This window comes from Dromaius novaehollandiae, chromosome 1 (assembly GCF_036370855.1).
Source record: "Dromaius novaehollandiae isolate bDroNov1 chromosome 1, bDroNov1.hap1, whole genome shotgun sequence".
NCBI classification, from domain to species: Eukaryota; Metazoa; Chordata; class Aves; order Casuariiformes; family Dromaiidae; genus Dromaius; species Dromaius novaehollandiae.
The window spans coordinates 79,247,852-79,264,754 of NC_088098.1; the positions used below are offsets into that span (position 1 = coordinate 79,247,852).

The 16,903-nt window shown below is 38.9% G+C and overlaps 1 protein-coding gene across 1 annotated transcript; it reads left to right on the forward strand.

The window, feature by feature from the left end:
* Nucleotides 1-6,995: 6,995 nt before the first annotated feature.
* AKAP3 (A-kinase anchoring protein 3) lies at nucleotides 6,996-13,224 on the forward strand. Its single transcript, XM_026106276.2, has 3 exons — nucleotides 6,996-7,088; nucleotides 9,672-11,837; nucleotides 12,699-13,224. The coding sequence occupies exons 1-3, from the start codon at nucleotides 6,996-6,998 to the stop codon at nucleotides 12,852-12,854; spliced, it is 2,415 nt and encodes an 804-aa protein (XP_025962061.2). The 3' UTR covers nucleotides 12,855-13,224.
* The last annotated feature ends 3,679 nt before the right edge of the window (nucleotides 13,225-16,903 follow it).

Genomic DNA, 16,903 nt, shown 5'->3' on the forward strand with positions numbered 1-16,903 from the left:
ATCCACAGTTCTGGACAGCTCTAGAGGGGGATTTTTAGAAGCCCCCCAAGAGAGATTAATTTCAGTGTGTGACCCCCCAGCTTCTTATGGTGCAATTATTTATTGAGCTCTCTAGAGGAACTGCTGTTTTACAGGTGCTTGTGGCAGCTTCAGAATGCCAGTCCAGTTGGAATTGAGTCAAGTCCAACAATTAAGTGACAGTAACTTTTGGGCACTGCTGAGCTGGACTGATTTAAAACATTTTCAGTAACTGGTTATTTATGCCTTGAATTATCTGGCCTCATTAAATTACCGTTAAATGGAGATTAAACAATTACGTTAATTTTTTTTATATTGTCTGTCTTCTACAGATATGGAGCCATTCTAAAATTCTTCACTCCCTCTGTCATCCTAGGTCTTCAAGGTTTCAGTGAGATTTTTTTTCCCCTCAGCAAGTGCTGCTGTGAATGTTGCATCATAACCACACACACAGGGCACTTTAGATCTGCCACTTGCACTACTACAGCCTCATTTATCCTATGGATTCCCATTGCCTTTTCGTCTACGTTGAATACAAATAGCCATTCTTTTGTAATCTGGCTTACACCGCTGTAGCTAGTGCTTATATTCACCAAAATACTTTGTGTGAACACAGTACAAGGTAGAACAGAGAGTATTTCTGGTACTAAAGCCAGTGCAGTTTCCAAAACATTTGCTCGGTTTTAGCTCAACTCCTGACACAAATCTAAAGTGGCAGTTCTGCCAGAGCTGTGGCATAGCAGGTGGTTCAGAGATTTGGGCAAAAATCTAGATTTGCTGTGAACACTGGCTGTTTCTAGTTCCCGTCCACAACACACTTTTTTTTCTTTGACATGTAAGAGAGGTGCACAACAAACTAGGTGTGATCATCTCTTTTGCTGGTTCCTAGGAACCACAGCAGTAGGTTCCTTCCACCTCCCAACCCTAAACTACCTTCCCACCATTTTTCTCTTTACCTTCATTATGCCTGACAATCTCACCACAGCTCATGTGAGTGAGCCAACCTACCCCACCCCCTTCAGCAAATCCTGTCAGTACTGCTGTGCTTAGATATGCTGGAAAAAAACGTTCACAATCGACAAATATAATGAGTACTCATGGAAAGCAATGGGAAGTTACAAAGCGAAACTGGATACCCATCCTCTTTTCAGACGCCATGAAGATCTACATAAAAGTTAATACCTGATTCCTGCATCTCCCACAGCTGTTTTTCTTCTTGATTTAACCTGAGTGAGAACCTCTCACTGGAGACCTGGCCCTCATTTATTTTGTACAGTGCCATATATATCCATGGGAAGGGAATACATAAAAAAATCTAAGACTGGGCTAGAGAATAGATTGAGGCTAAAGCAATAGACTATAAATGAGGAGGTGTGTCTTCTGCTCCAGGTTTGCCACCATCTTTGGTTTTAATTTTAGAGGAGATGATTCAAAGTTCTGTCATTTCCATTCTTTATTTCTAAAAGAACACTTTGCTATTTCAACAGTGCATAATGTAGGCATTATATGTACTAGCTGACCAGAGATGCTCATGTGTTACAGTGATGCAGTCATAAAAAAGGCACTAAGGTAAGGGGTACATCCAACTTGTTACAGCTCCAACTACAGGTTAACTAGGTTAAATGAGCAATTTACAGAGAGCTGGATTTGATTTTAAAAACAATTTAGAACACCAAAGTGCTGAGTAGTGGCTATCTTGCTGTATTTGAAATCCAGGGAAGTTACAGCCAAACATCTAAAAGCAGCCTCAGGGCTACTGAACACCTGAAATGTGTGAGGATTTACTAAAAGCTACATGGATGTTTCTGGCATACTTCAGCACTCCCACTCCAGCCAAAAGGCAGGCTAGTTGCAAATGCTAGCTTTAACAAACAGCATGCCTCAGTTTCCAGGAGTCCTTGCACCCTTGGTCTCTCGGTGGCCTTGCTGTTGCTGTGGAAACACTGCTGTCCCCAGAGGCATTGTGATGTCACTGCTTTCCAGTTGGAGCAGAATAAGAGGGAGACCACAGAGTCTCTCTGGTGAGGAAAACTTAACAACTTGGTTATAAAACCATCCTTTAAAAGCTCTCTGGGCCCAACACACCAATGCTGCTGAGGTAGGTAAGTCCAATCAATTCTTTGTTTTACAAATGCTAACCGTGCAAGGCTTAAAAGGTAACACAGACAAAGCTTTCCTATGGGCCTACTCAGAGCCCGGTAAATCAGATTACTTAATGCACATGAGAGAAAAATGACTATTACTGGCTGGAGACTCCATTTGCTGTCTGGTTTCACCATCCTTTGAATTTGTCTGGATGGCTCTGCAGCTTAAGAAACCACTATGAAATAGTTTTAGAGTGTTTGCTTCTGAATCTTCCCATCCTCTTAGTCTCCCTTGCTCCTAATCTGGCTTTTGTGAAAGAGTCTGTGAGGAACAGAAGGCAGATGCTCTCCTTGCTTTGAAGAACTGCAGGCAGTGTATTCCCCTTTGAAATTCCACCTTCCTCTTCTGATAGGTTTCTCTGCTGAAGTGGAAGGTGGCTCAGTCTGGCAGTCAGGAACGCAGTCAGTATGGAGGAAGATAGGAAGTACCTCTGCCATGTACATGCAACGTTACGTCTATTTCATTTGTTAATGCCTATAAATTAAAAGTGTTTGGTTTGTAAGATGTAATGTAACTTTTCCAAAGTGTTAACTTCTCATGCTGCAATTAAACCATCCTGAGCATTGGCATGAAGGCCTTTCTGAGTACAAGAAAACAGATGCATGCTGTTGAGATCTTTGTGTGATAGGGTTTTTCCTGTGATGCTACTTATAAACTTGACTTAGATGAAGTTTAACTATTTACTGTAGATGGCAGAAGGGGGTCACAACATTGTCAGTGGATCAAGCACAAAGCTGGGACTCAGGAGACCTGGGATGCCTTCTCAGTTCTACTGCTGGTCAGCTCTGCAAATTCTGGAAGTCATGTTGCCTTCTCATGTCTCAGCTTCCCCATCTATAAAGAGGAATAATAATACCTCGTTTGTGAAACATTTAGAAATATAATAATGAAAAGCACTATATTAGAACAACATAGTGATATTATTGTTATTGGTTAGCTTTATTTCCTGTAGGTAGCCTATTTTTGAAGTTAAAAACCCAGTCCTACACCTTCTTCTATTTATATAGAATTCTAACTTTTATAATACTTATTTTGATTTTTTTTCTTAATTTTTCCTTATTTGTGGGATAGTGTTATTTGTTTCCTTTATTCTTGTAAGAATGGTAACTTAATTTATCCTAGCTTCCCTACAAATTGTCTTTCTCATAATATACAACAGTAAGTAACTTTGAGAAAAACCAATGTGACCACTTCCCGTAAGACCCACATAAACATAGTATTTTAGCACTGACATAAAAGCCTGCTTTTAGATAAACTAAAAGCTACAGCAGGCTAAATTCAGCCTCAGCTGAAAATGATGTTAGACTAGATCGCTGAGACTGAAAGTGTCATAGGAAGAGGAAGCTGAGGGTCTACCACAAGCACATCTCCTGGAACTCAGTACAAAGTACAGAAGGAACATGAGATACCCACGACATTCTTAGGCTCTAGTGTGGCTGTTTTGCTCCAGTGGTAACCCCAAGGAAAGCAGTGCACACCTGTGCACATCTCTCCTGCCAGAACTACCTGTCCTGGTAGTTGAAACTTGTGCTGTCCTGGACCCCATTCAACATGTCGGACCCAGTGTCAGAGTCCAATACCTTCTGATCAGGTTCTTTTAGATGTTCCACACTTGGAGGGTTAAATGTTCAGTACCAAATATCCTTATTTGAAGTTATCTGATGTTATGCGAGATTTTGACTTAGCAGAGTGATACAGCAATGTACGTAACTTACAATAAAAGTAGAAATTACACTTAACAGACTACAGTAAATGGAGTGTATAGCTGAATCGTGATACAACTGAGTTTCTCATTATGGGTCTCACCATCAAGACCCTAGGTGTCCCTAATCGTTGGGAAGGGTTGAAAACAGCTCAAACCCGTTGTTCTCTTCAAAGATCGTTTTGCTCTTCGTTTGATTTCTATACTATATTTTAGGCTGAGCCACATATTTACTCCTTCATATGTTGGTCTGGCTAACTCAGACTCTTGCACTCTTTTGGTTAACTCAGGGATGAACAGTTACACAGCTGTTTGATTTGCTCAGCTGATACAGCCTTTTATCTAGAACAAAGGCCACCGTTTGTTCCTCATTGTGTCAAGATAAGTTCAGCTTTATTTACAACAGCAGTGGTCAGTCACTCCATACATTCTTCTCTGAGCTTCATGAGCACATAGCCCTTGCATATCTCTTCAGAGCCTTTTTTCCACTGTAGAGGGTTCATTGATTGGTCTCGCCAAGGATTTGTGTAAAATGTTGTCTCAATTACCAGAATGCCTTTATCTTTGTTGTCTGTATACACAAATCTTCATTTTTCTCAGCCAGCACCAATTGTCTTATCAGATAAGGGATTCACTTTCTGGGTAAGCTGGGATGAAATAATCCTTACAGTTAGGCTCAATGACAGCAAGACATTTCTGGGGCTTCCCATTCCCATCTATCGTTTTGCTGAATTGCACTTGCAGAATTGTTTTTCTCCATCTATCTCCTTTGCTCTCCAGCAAGGCAGGCTTTGTTTCACCACACACTGGGTGTAATGAATTGAGCTGTTTTCCTTCTGATCTGAAGAGGCACAATCAACTTGAAACTTAGTCATTTGCAAAGAATTATAGGTACCATATCTGTTCTTGAGTCTTCCTAACAGTTTTGTAATCCAAATTGTAAGCATTTCCTCTCACCTCTAGCAATATGGAACACCCAGATAAGGAAGGAAAGTGGACAAGAAGAAATAATTGAAAAAGCTATAAAAATGTTTGTCAAATGCACAAAGTATATGATAGATGATTCAAATTCCCCTCATGACTACGATTAGTAATCTTAGATGTTTTTTATACCATTAAATAAATGAAAGAGACAAGAGAACAACTATGTAGTTGACAACTTTCCTCTATATCCATAGCCAAAACTTTAGCAGTAGTAGTGCTGTAGGCTGGAAATTGGGTGGCATTTTGTGATGCTTTAAAAAAATTAGGTTTAATGAATGCAGTAGGGTAAGTCAGCATGTGTTGTATTGCATTCTTTTTCAAACCTGAACATTTACCGAAGTACACTTGGTGAGTAGGATCATTGAAACCAACGGAAATAATGACAAATTATGAAATTAACCATCTGCATAACTTTGCAGGATTTGGAGCATAAAGAACTTTGGAGCCCAGCTCTTTCTCAACATTAATGAATAATACTAGTGTTATAATGTCTATTCAGTTAATTATATTCTGTTTTTGGTTTATGCTTCCCCATTCTTCTTCATTTGTGGATTCCCTATTCTTCCCCCATTCTTCCTGTTATGGAGATTGACTGGTTGCAGAGCCAGAGAGGGCTCTGTAAAATGGATCGTTATACTCCTGGAGGCAAGAAAGAACACAATTGGACAGTAAGAAATGTGGGTTTTAAATTATCTTGCATATGCATTTGCACGTAGAAAAATTACCCAAGAAATTAAGAAAAGAAGATTCTGTCTGTTTACGTATTTTTAAGAAAGTTACACTTTTTCATCAGTAAACTTACTAAAAAAGTTGAACACTCTGCACTGAAATGCAGTATTAAATGTTTGCATGTATGTAACAACTTTGGACCCTTCTCATTGCTTTATTCAAGATCTGTTATTCCTTGAATGTAGGCAGGTCTGTCACTTACATATGATAGTACTGCTGCCTTGCAATAAGGAATTTGTTGTCTAAATAAAGGAAAGGAAAAAATTTAAGTTTCTCGTGCTGTAAATTGGGTAAGTACATGCGGAGAGCTGAGACTTAGAATTCCTCATCTGCTATATGCATGTTATCTAATCAGCCAAAGTAAACCACTGCATGCTTTTCCAGACTGTAAGGGGGTTGCTCAGTGCTTAGCTTTGAAGCCTAACTCTTTCTCAACATTAATGAATAATAGTAGCTATATAATGTCTATTCAGTTAATTATATTCTGATTTTGGTTTATGCTTCCCCATTCTTCTTCATTTATATGTTCCCCATTCTTCCTGTTGTGGAGTTGCTTACATTGAAAATGTAAAGAATAGAGAAATTCTCTGGAGAAAGATGGTATTAGGGCAAAGGTATTTAACACAGAATGAAAGGCAGTTGGTATTTGACGAGAACTTAGCAAGTTCTTGTTTTGCTCACTTTCTTTTATGACAATCCTCAGTTATAATTTTAGCATCTAATGAGCTTTGGAAATTCTGATAATATTGCTGCATTTGATTTATGTCATTCTCAAATACTTTGCAACACTCAGTAAATTAAAGGTTAGCAAAATTAGAATGCTAGAATTACCATTTCACAAAGATATCTTAGAAACAATTTTTCTCCATTTTAGACCCTGATTTTATATGGCTGCCTACAGGAGTTGTTCTTGGAAATTGTGAGGAAAATCACAATTCTTCAGACTTTCACAGCCATCCTAGGAAAAAGTAAGTTATTTAAAAAGCTTAGTTTAATTACAGCTCACTTCCAAAAGAAGCAGGGGACATTATCTAGAGTTAAGGCATTAAATTAGAACTTTTTGTGCCTTTCGTAATCCATGTATAATATACTCAGCTGCATGAATTTTCAAAATTTGCAGGCTCACCCTATAAAACATCCTTTATTTTTGATACTTGTATTTTCATTCATACAGAAATTATTAGAAGAGCTTCATTTTCTCTGAAAGATCCCAGTTTCAGTGTAAGTCTGTCCCATCTATCCAAACCCATTGTTCCATAAGTGCAAACAAAGTGTAATGCTATCAGATTAAATCCTGACTTCTCTGCTGAAAATTTGAAAACCTCGTATTTCCATATTTCACCACATACTATAAGCTGTTCTTGTCTTTTTATATCTGTGCCTTTCTAAGATTTTTTTTTTTTTTTTTTACTCACAGATGTCTGAAAATATTGACTGGTTGCAGAGCCAGAGAGGGCTCTGTAAAATGGATCGTTATACTCCTGGAGGCGAGAAAGAACACAACTGGACAGTAAGAAATGTGGTTTTTTAATTATTTTGCATATGTATTTGCACGTAGAAAAATTACCCAAGAAATTAAGAAAAGAAGATTCTGTCTGTTTACGTATTTTTAAGAAAGTTACACTTTTTCATCAGTAAACTTACTAAAAAAGTTGAACACTCTGCACTGAAATGCAGTATTAAATGTTTGCATGTATGTAACAACTTTGGACCCTTCTCATTGCTTTATTCAAGATCTGTTATTCCTTGAATGTAGGCAGGTCTGTCACTTACATATGATAGTACTGCTGCCTTGCAATAAGGAATTTGTTGTCTAAATAAAGGAAAGGAAAAAATTTAAGTTTCTCGTGCTGTAAATTGGGTAAGTACATGCGGAGAGCTGAGACTTAGAATTCCTCATCTGCTATATGCATGTTATCTAATCAGCCAAAGTAAACCACTGCATGCTTTTCCAGACTGTAAGGGGGTTGCTCAGTGCTTAATGTTGTTTGTGGCACAAGCCAGGAGTATTCGCATTAATGTTTAGTATATAAATCCAAACCAAGTCATCTGGATTCTTACCAGGGTAACTATAAAAGTTTACTTCCTGTATCTGAGGTCTTGGATGTCAAAGGGGAATATTTCCAGAAGCATGCATACCTCAGTCTGCATTCTCTGTGCACCCGTGATGTATTCAGAATCTTTACTGAACACTTTTTTTTGGTTTTGGTATGACAGTGCCAATTTTTTATTTCTTCAGATTCATGCAGCCACATACCCTGAGATTATCAGAAAGTTTGGTGTTTGTTTAACTTCCAAATACTGTTATAGACAAAGATAGAAACAAAAAAATTTGCAAAATGCTCTGTATTGTGGATTGCTTGCAATGGCTTCAGAGTGAAGCTAGATACAGTATAACTGGAAAATTCCATTTCTGAATAAAAATTAAAGAAGAAAGAATAGGTGAGTAGAAGAGGAAAGAAGAAGAAGAAGGGGCCACAGACAAAACAGTTTTGTTTCCACTGAATCTTTATGTTAGGCTCAGGTTTCAGCTTGCAGTATTTATACCTTTTATAAATGATGGAAAAGATGGCAGAGTGAAAGGAGCCAGTCTGAGGAAGTAGCAGGAAGGAGAGATAGCTATATTCAAAGGAGTCACCGGAAGAGCAGAGATGAGAAGATAAAATGGTAGGTTGTAGAGGACTGCAGTTCTTTATTCTGGGTTCACCAGTGCATGCCAGGGTAAATCAAAAATCTGTACAATATTCAAACAGTCAGATAGACATATGAATTCATACCTTATAACATAGAAACATAAGGAGGAAAGTAATCATTTGTGGCACAGCCACAGCATGGAAAGTACCTAGCTGATCACACAACTGTCCACTGAAGTATACGTCATATGTGCTGACCATCCCAGCTAGCAGAAGCAAGCCATTAAGAGCAGTCAGAAGGACCCAAATATGGTTTAATGCCAGTCCAAAGAAATTGAAGCTTTCAGCCCGTAAGGAGTGGTACAGCTGTAAGCTTTGCATGTCTGATGTTTCTATTGTCGCCACTCTGCTGATCAGGGTGCCACTGGCAAAGCTGTATATGATGAATTCTAGCAGGTGACTGGGAGCTCCTTAAATCAAATCCCTGCCATTCTGCAGTTACCTAACTGAGCTGCAATTATCTAAATGAGCTCATGCCTATCTTGATAAGAATACCTGTACCAATGCCCACAGTTTTGAAGTCTACTACAAACTTATATTAGCCTCAGTGCTAAGTGTAAAAGATTTTCTCCATATGCAAAACCTTCTTATACCAAAGCCATTTTTAGACATTGAGAGGGAATGGGCTTAAGAAATTTGCCTCTAGAATTAGTTCTGCCTCTTGAAGTGGAAGAAGGAGTGAACGTATGAAGCTTCCATATGCTATATCCCCACATTTTTCCCAGTACTTGCTGCACTGCTTATACTGACATGTATACAATTTTTCATAAAACTATACTGCAGACACTGGCTTAAGAGCAATGCTAGGCAAAAGGGCTTGTTGTTTCAAGTCCCCCAACAGGTTCAGAAAATACTGAGATATCTGTCCCTAAATTCCCTCACTGTTCTGAGCTTTTTCTGTCACTCTTTCCTATTTGAACATGTTACTCCTCCCTTTTTGCTGTAGAAAGATATACAGGAGGAGTAGCTGGCTGACTGTACATTGATTGTAAGGAACAACAGCAGCACAGAGGGATAGGGGGTTAGAGACTATGTTTTTAATCTAACATAAAATTAGAAGTATCCACAATATGAGATAGCTGTAACCATCACTCATAGAACAACAGTAACCCTCAAGAGAAACAATAAGAAAAGCTTTAGTGGCACGATGGCAAAAGCACCAAGGCTTTGTCTGTGTTAGTACTTACATAGCTACTGTCACCTGTGGAGCTAGTTTGTATCATTGATATCATACCACTTATGTCAATACACATGCTGATTCTTCTGTAATCACTAAGACCAGTCAGAATTTCATCAGGTACTTGCACGTAATTCCTTGCCATGGGAAGAGCCTTTGTACCAAGGGTTGCATAGAATGGGTAATGAATCTTTATGCATTTCCATTTTGTTTTGTTCCTCAGACTGATTCAGCAAAAGTTTTCAAACAAGTTACATCTGATCCACTCAAAATCTTGAGCTGGCTTCGAAAAGACCTTGAAAGATGCGCACTCAGCATTCAGGATGTGCTGAAGACTGCTGAGCAGCAAAAGGGTGATGGAAACTCAAGAGAACCGTCTACTGGGGGGCAGAGCTTCCAACAGCGTAGTGTATCACCAGGAGGATTCAGTGTGTATGGTGAACATATTAGCATGGATGTCAGATCCAACACTGGGTCACCAGATTTTCACTTTGAGGTGAAAACCACTTCAAATCCAAAGGAGCCAAAGGACACAGATGATCAGTCTACTACTATAGAAGGCAACCAAGGGTTGGATGAGGTTTCCTTTTATGCTGACAAACTCTCTAACCTTGTTATTGCAATGGCACATAAAGAGATTAGTGAAAAGTCAGATGATCCTGACTCGTGTATACACAAGACACATTTTGCTATTTTGGGGGAACCTGGTCATAAATCTGTTGGAGCAGGTACAAATGAAGATAAAAATAATCCATCAGAGAATGTCACTCGTGTCAATATGAAAGAAACTAAATGTGAAGATAATCCACCTTCCAAAAAAGCATTTTTTTACAAAGAAGTAAGACAATCTTCCAATAGAAATGAGCCTGTCCAGGAAAACAAAAAATGCAATCACAGAAAACGGTTTGGCCAAGGTGAATTTACAAATACTTTAAGCAAAGGGATACTAAATTATGCCAATAACGTGGTTTCAGACATGATGGTCTCAGTTATGAAAGCCATGAAAGGTCAGGCAAATGACTCAAATATAGCTTGTATTGCCCTGAAAAATGTGTTACTGAAGCACTCTAAGGCAGTAGTTTCAGACTTCATTGACTCCTGTATGAAAAACTTACATGATGTAACAGGCAAACTCTTGACTAATTCAGATTTTGCTTCTTCAGTGAAGCAGACTCTATTCACAGTAGGAAGTCACAAGGCTGCAGAAATTGTTCAAGCAATGTTGAATCATTTGCATTCTAGCTTAATCGTGCAAAAACCTGGAGGAGATAAATCTCAGTCTCAGAGTCTATCATATGCATCTATGAAGACAGGTTCAAGAACAGCAGATGCACGGGCTCAGAACTTGAGGTTTGGAGCAACAAAATCTGAAACATTGCCAAAAGAAATGACCTGTGCAGAAGTAGTGGGCAACCATATCCTTCAGCAAGGGCTTACTCTCTGGCATGAAAACCAAAAACAGTGCAGCCAGTGCTCAAAATCACAACCAGGAAGGGAAGCCAGAACAAAATCACCAGACAACATGCCCTGGGGTTCAGAAATTCAGGATGTTGACAACAGTTCAGCAGATTCATGGGCAGAGCGCTTGATTGTGACTGCATTATTACTGTTACAGTATCATCTAATCCAGCAGGAGAATGCCAACAAGAAAGAAACAGAAGGTAACAATACTAGCAAACCAGGTCCCACTGCTTTTGGGCTCTTGTTAGAGGAGTCCTATGGTCCCACTTTCCAGCAAGCTTCAGAAAAAAGTCAGGATTCATCAAAAGAAGCTGAAGAGTCAGATTCACAGAAGTCTGACACTGAAAGACAGAAGTCTGAAAATGGTATGTCCAGTGCTATGTTAATGCTCGTCCGGAAGTTAATAAATGAAACTGTATGCAAAATAGAAGGTCAGCCTGGAAATCCAGTCTTGGATGAAATGAAACGGAATTCTGTCAAAAGCGCTGAGGGACATATTAGCCTTTCAGACGTTGAACAGTCCTGTGAAGAGGCCATGTCTGGACTGACTAAAATATTTACTGATCAGCTTGACCTAAGCGGAAGAGATGGGAGCGGTGCACAATTTATTGACAGTCTGGTGGATACAGTGACAAAGTTGAGTCTTATGGTAGCTAAATACAGCAACCCTGAGTCATCTCCGACAGAGAGGGGGAGCAGGGAAGATGTCACAGGATCACTAGGCTCTAAGGGCATGGGAACTGCTGACTCTGTGGTTGGGTCCAGTGAAGAAACTGTATCAGGTCACAGGGTGGTAGTGATTAATCAGAATCCTTCTGAAAACATATATAACAAACAGGTCCGAGCCCTCCTACAGTGGATGGTTGCCTCTCAGACAGACATGCCTGTGCTGTACTTCTTGGATGATGAGGAGGAATTCCTGGATAAGGTAAGTAGGGCAGAAATTAGAATGTGACTCAGTTGTCTGTTCTGTTCCCCCAATCCCCAATCTTACTGTCTTTCAGGGAACAAAAAGCTTTTTCTCAAGAAAATCTTTTCTAGATATTTCTCTTTTTAAGCAAGTGCCTGGGATAGCAATGTGGTAAAATTAATGCTACTGTCTTGTTACAAGGTAGTAAACTCATAGGAATTAGAGATGTAAAGAAATATATGTACATCTAGTTCAGTACAAAGGTGGTGTAAAATTATAAGCTGTTTTTTCCACAAACTTGATGGGTCTAATTTTAAAGGTAACAAATACATTTGCTTTCAACATTTATTACATAAAGATTTTTATATTCATAACTTTTAATAGCAATTCCATTTAACAAATACTAACATTATAAAGATTATGAATTGTTCACAAACATTTTACCTGTGTTACTGAATTTCTGTGAATTCTGAATATCAAAATAATTCAGAATCCAAAATTACTTTTCACTCTCTATTCTCAGTATATATACTTTATTTTTTTTCAACTTGAACAATGAAGAGCAGCCTGAATTGTGTTTGGAGTCATTTCGCCTTTACTGATGACCCAGCAAACTGCAGATCTTCACTTGCTGTAGTTGTTTCTAGGGTGGCAAACTTGGAGTCCAGCCACAGAGAGTGTAAGCTTCCAAAAGGAGAATGGAAGTAGATGACTGAGATGCATCTTCTACATCACCATCTCCCCCTCCCGCCCCCCAACACAGACACACAGACACACACGGGGCACACTCCTCTTCAGTTCATCTTAAAAATAATCAACCTTAGCAGAACTTCTGGTATATCACACTTGTATTTTGTTGTGTTTCCATTTTTTCCACAGCTTCAGAAACTGTCATCAATAGCAGTGGAGAAGGGATACAAAGTTGGAGAAATTATACAAGCAATGCTGAAATATGAGAAGGAAAGGCAGTCTAGTGAGGCTCTGGGGAATGCTGATCGGTTGCCAGTCCTGGACTGGCTGCTTAATAACCTGTGAGTGGAGCCATTGCCTCTCATGTCCTCACCAGCAGCATGATGCTGGCCAGCCAAGCACAGAATTTTGATACCAGCCAAGCACCTAGCAGAACACCATCATTTCAGACTCATTTATCCACCAGTGATTTGGAGGAGCTGATATTAATTGTACTACTCCTGCTGAGCAAGCATATGAATTAAAAAAAAGCATACAAAATACCTCAGGAAATCTGTCTGAAAACTTTTGCTTGTAAACTCCCTTTTACCTGCCTCCACAAAGCAAAGTTGTGGCTGCCTCCACCACAGAGTTCCTGTCCTTCCTGAGTATCTTTCTTGAGGCGGAGTTTGGCCTGGTACAGAAGGACCCAAGTTCTTTACCTAGTTTTAAACATTCTTAGAGTCAAGTCTGATGGATACTGACTGAGTGGTTACCAGTTTGGTTCTCCTGCAAAACACTGACCATGATACAGCTTGCTGCTTTCTCCATTTATAGGATAACTGCCTATGAATGGAAAGAGAAAGTGGGAACATCCAAAGAAGAGCAAACTCCTTGCTGTCTGGAGTGACTCGGAGGTTGTAACAAACAAGCCTATCAGTCATGCAATCTGGCCAATCCCTGTTTCCTAGCAAGCATTTAGCATTCCTCAAAGTTGGCTCATTATCACAAAGCATTTGCAAGTGTGAGATTGGTGTCTAAGCATGTACAAAACCAAGTTCTGTGTTCTATAGTGGGTAGTGTGTTCTTTAGAAATCTGTACAACCATCAGATCACTGCAAGAATTTCTGTATAAATTCACTCTGCTGAGTGACATCAGAAAAATCAGAGATCCAGGGAAAGCATGTTGTGACATAAACTTTGGGCCTGGAGATTAAAAGTGATTTTATATAATTTGGAATATGGAAAAAAATAGTATGTTATTGAAATTTCCAGATAATGCTAATTATAAAAAGACAAAAATTATCACTGAGGGCATAGACTATGACCCAGAAAAATTATAAATAGGTATAGAAAATATCAGGAGAGATAGAATTTAGAAAAATACAAGGTAGAGCAGAAAAATAATCTGAAACACAAATATGCAGTGGAAACAGGAGCCAGGAAAACAGCACTGGAAGAGACCTAGGAATGACAGTGAAGATCAAGTAAGATGTGTCTTCAACATACAGTTTTATTCAGGGGCAAAGAAACTGTATGGAAATACATTAAGACTTGACTTAGTAAGGTGCAAGGGTGCAAGTGTCCTCAGTTGTACACTGCCACAAGATTGCTCCTTGACTAACAAATCCACTACTTTAAGAGAAAGATGTTGAAATAATGGAGCAAATTTAGAATACACAAAGTGACTAATGGTCTATAAGATGTGGGTTTTTTGAATAATTAAATATATCTAAATGGTTTACAAGATGTTTGAGTGGACATAACACATAAAGTCTGCATGTGCAAGAGATCTGTAAATATTAAAAGAAAGGAATATATTTAGAAATGTATAAGAAGGCATAACTAAGATAACAGAAGTAATTACCCATAAGTAATCATCATTAGCCTTCATCAAGATTTATACCTGTGTACTTGATAGCTGATATTGGCCAGTCATTTGTGTTACTTTATGAACACTTATATAGTCAGTATATATACATTAATGTTACAAAGAAGGTCAGTGAATTGAGTAGTCATACCCTTCTGATCCTTGCAGCCTATTGAATGGATTTTGAATGCATTGAATGCCCAAGTTCGATCTTGTTTGCACTAATGTAAATCTAGAATGACTCAGTTGAATTCAGTAAACCAAATGGTTTTCTGCACCTTAAAGGGCATCTGTGACAGAACCAGGACTGTAGTGTGGAGGTAGCATGAGTCAAGTTCAGTGGCCTGGGCTATACCTTCCCAGATGGCTCAGGTCCCTGCCTGGGCAGATTTTCCCAATCCAGTACTTCACAGCAGGAGACTGGCATGGCTTATGCCAGTAGTGGTGCTGTATTTTCCACCATTGGAGGCCCTCAAAGAAGATTCTGCCAACAGAACCCAATACATGATTTTGATCTTATCCAGCATGGCTTCTCTGTGTTTATGTTGGTGCAGCCCACCATCAATTTTTCCCTGTGTTCATAAGATACAATCATAGAAAAAGAAAACATCAGATAAAAAAATTCCTTTCAGAGTGAGCAGGAAAAATTTCATGAGGAAAAACACTCTGCACAGCTGGAGGACCACACAGATCAGCCTCATTTGCCAGACTATAGCCAGTGATCTCATTTCAGTGCATGATGTAGTTAAAACAGGGAGGCTTGATTTGGATAGGGAAATAATATCAACAGTGGGAAGAAGTGAAAGTATTGGTTTGCTCTGTGACTATCATCTCAATAGAGCTAGGAGACAGACCCCTCAGACTGTAGGTTGCTTGTTTCAGAAACATTACCTTCAGTTTCCTACCAAATGGACAAGTAAGAGCTGTCAAGAGCCAGTGGGAACATCCGACTGGAATAGTTATAAAGGGAAAAGACAATTATAAAGTGAATATTGGAGGCAGAGAGAACCAAGCTAGTCTTTTTATCTGCTAATGGGACGTCTTACTCCTGCATGTAAGTACAAATAGATTTGATGTGGGAGTCTGTAGATCTCACACAGAGTAAACACAGACATTCCCATTACTGCCATCAGCTGATGCAAGTTCTTTCATAAAACAGTAAAATGTGCTTGGACTTGTGTTTATGGCAGGAGCTGCTGAATGTACTACTGACAGAATGGAAAACTTTATGTTAAAGAAAACATATAAAATAAAATTATTGTTCCTGGACTTCAAGGAAATAAAAGTTTCCAAAATTAACATTTTGTTTTTCTCTATAACTAGACAAAATTGTACTCCAACAATACACAGGGTGGGGTGCAGTATTTCTGTTTGTCCTGACTACCCACATTTTAAAGCTTCTGTTGCAAGCAAAAGTCTGGAGTTCATATTGATTGCCCTATTAGGTGGGGACAGAATTTTCCTAGATGGCTTTAGATCCACCTTTAGTCACACAAGTAGGTAAGGTAGCTGCATCAGATAGCCAAGGCAGAAGAAAGAGACTATGTCTAATAATTTGTTAGAATCAAAAAAGCAAGTGTTTGTCAGCTGTGAAGTTATTATTTTTATGAGTTCTTTTTTTTTAATCATCTGAACTCTACCTAGTTGCCCATTTTTTTTCTTCCAGATCATCTCAGAAATTTTGAAACTCCTTTCTTGTACAATTCTCCGTCAATAGAATAGAGCCAACAGGAGGAATATCAATGTCTCCTAATGTCAGTGAATCCAGACTCTTGTTGCTCAGAGTTCCGTACTATCCATAAATTGGGGGGAGGAGGGGCAGAGTGCCTATTTGCCTTATTTACTCCATTGGAAAACAGTGTTCAACCAGATCTTCATCAGACCATATCACTAAAGCTGACTGTTGGTCTCCAGGTGAAGTATCATGGACTTAGCACCACAGCTGTTTCCCAGGGCGGGTGATCAGTTTAATTTTGCATTGTAAAATACCATTTCCAGGCAAAATAAACACTTCCAGACAAATTTTCGAAGGAAGTATAAATCAACTTGTAGAAGGTTATTCTGAGTGTTGGGGGATTTATTGATGGGCCTCAATTATGGCAGCAGCAAACTCGAGTTTGAAAGTCCCAGCTGAGCTGCATCCATTACAATGGAACTCAGTACATCAGTCTAATCTACTGTCCTCAATCAGCCCCAGGACTCCTTTGCAACATAAATGATTTCCAGATTTCTCTTTCCCATTGAGGATATTATTTCAGATTACATTTCCCCAAATATGTCAACATGTATATTCCAAGCTGAATCCTGTTTTCTTTTAAGTCCACATTTCGAATGCCTGTATACTATTTTTGTCCTCTTTTATTTGCAGCTACTCATATGTATATTTTATTAATCTTCAGTTTGTATACAAATTTATTTAAATCATTACTGCACACTTTTCGAAGTTTAGCGTGTTCTTGGCTGACAGTCTTTTCAGTTTGTAGGCACACAATCATAGAAGATGCATTTACAGGAAATATCAGTAGGTCTCCTGATCTATTCCCCT

Bases quoted from the DNA above. Each gene is read 5' to 3' on its own strand.
- AKAP3 (XM_026106276.2), top strand. From the start codon at position 6,996: ATGTCTGAAAATATTGACTGGTTGCAGAGCCAGAGAGGGCTCTGTAAA. The intron at 7,089-9,671 runs GTAAGAAATGTG...TTTGTTCCTCAG, and splicing joins AGAAAGAACACAACTGGACA to ACTGATTCAGCAAAAGTTTT. The intron at 11,838-12,698 runs GTAAGTAGGGCA...TTTTTTCCACAG, and splicing joins AGGAGGAATTCCTGGATAAG to CTTCAGAAACTGTCATCAAT.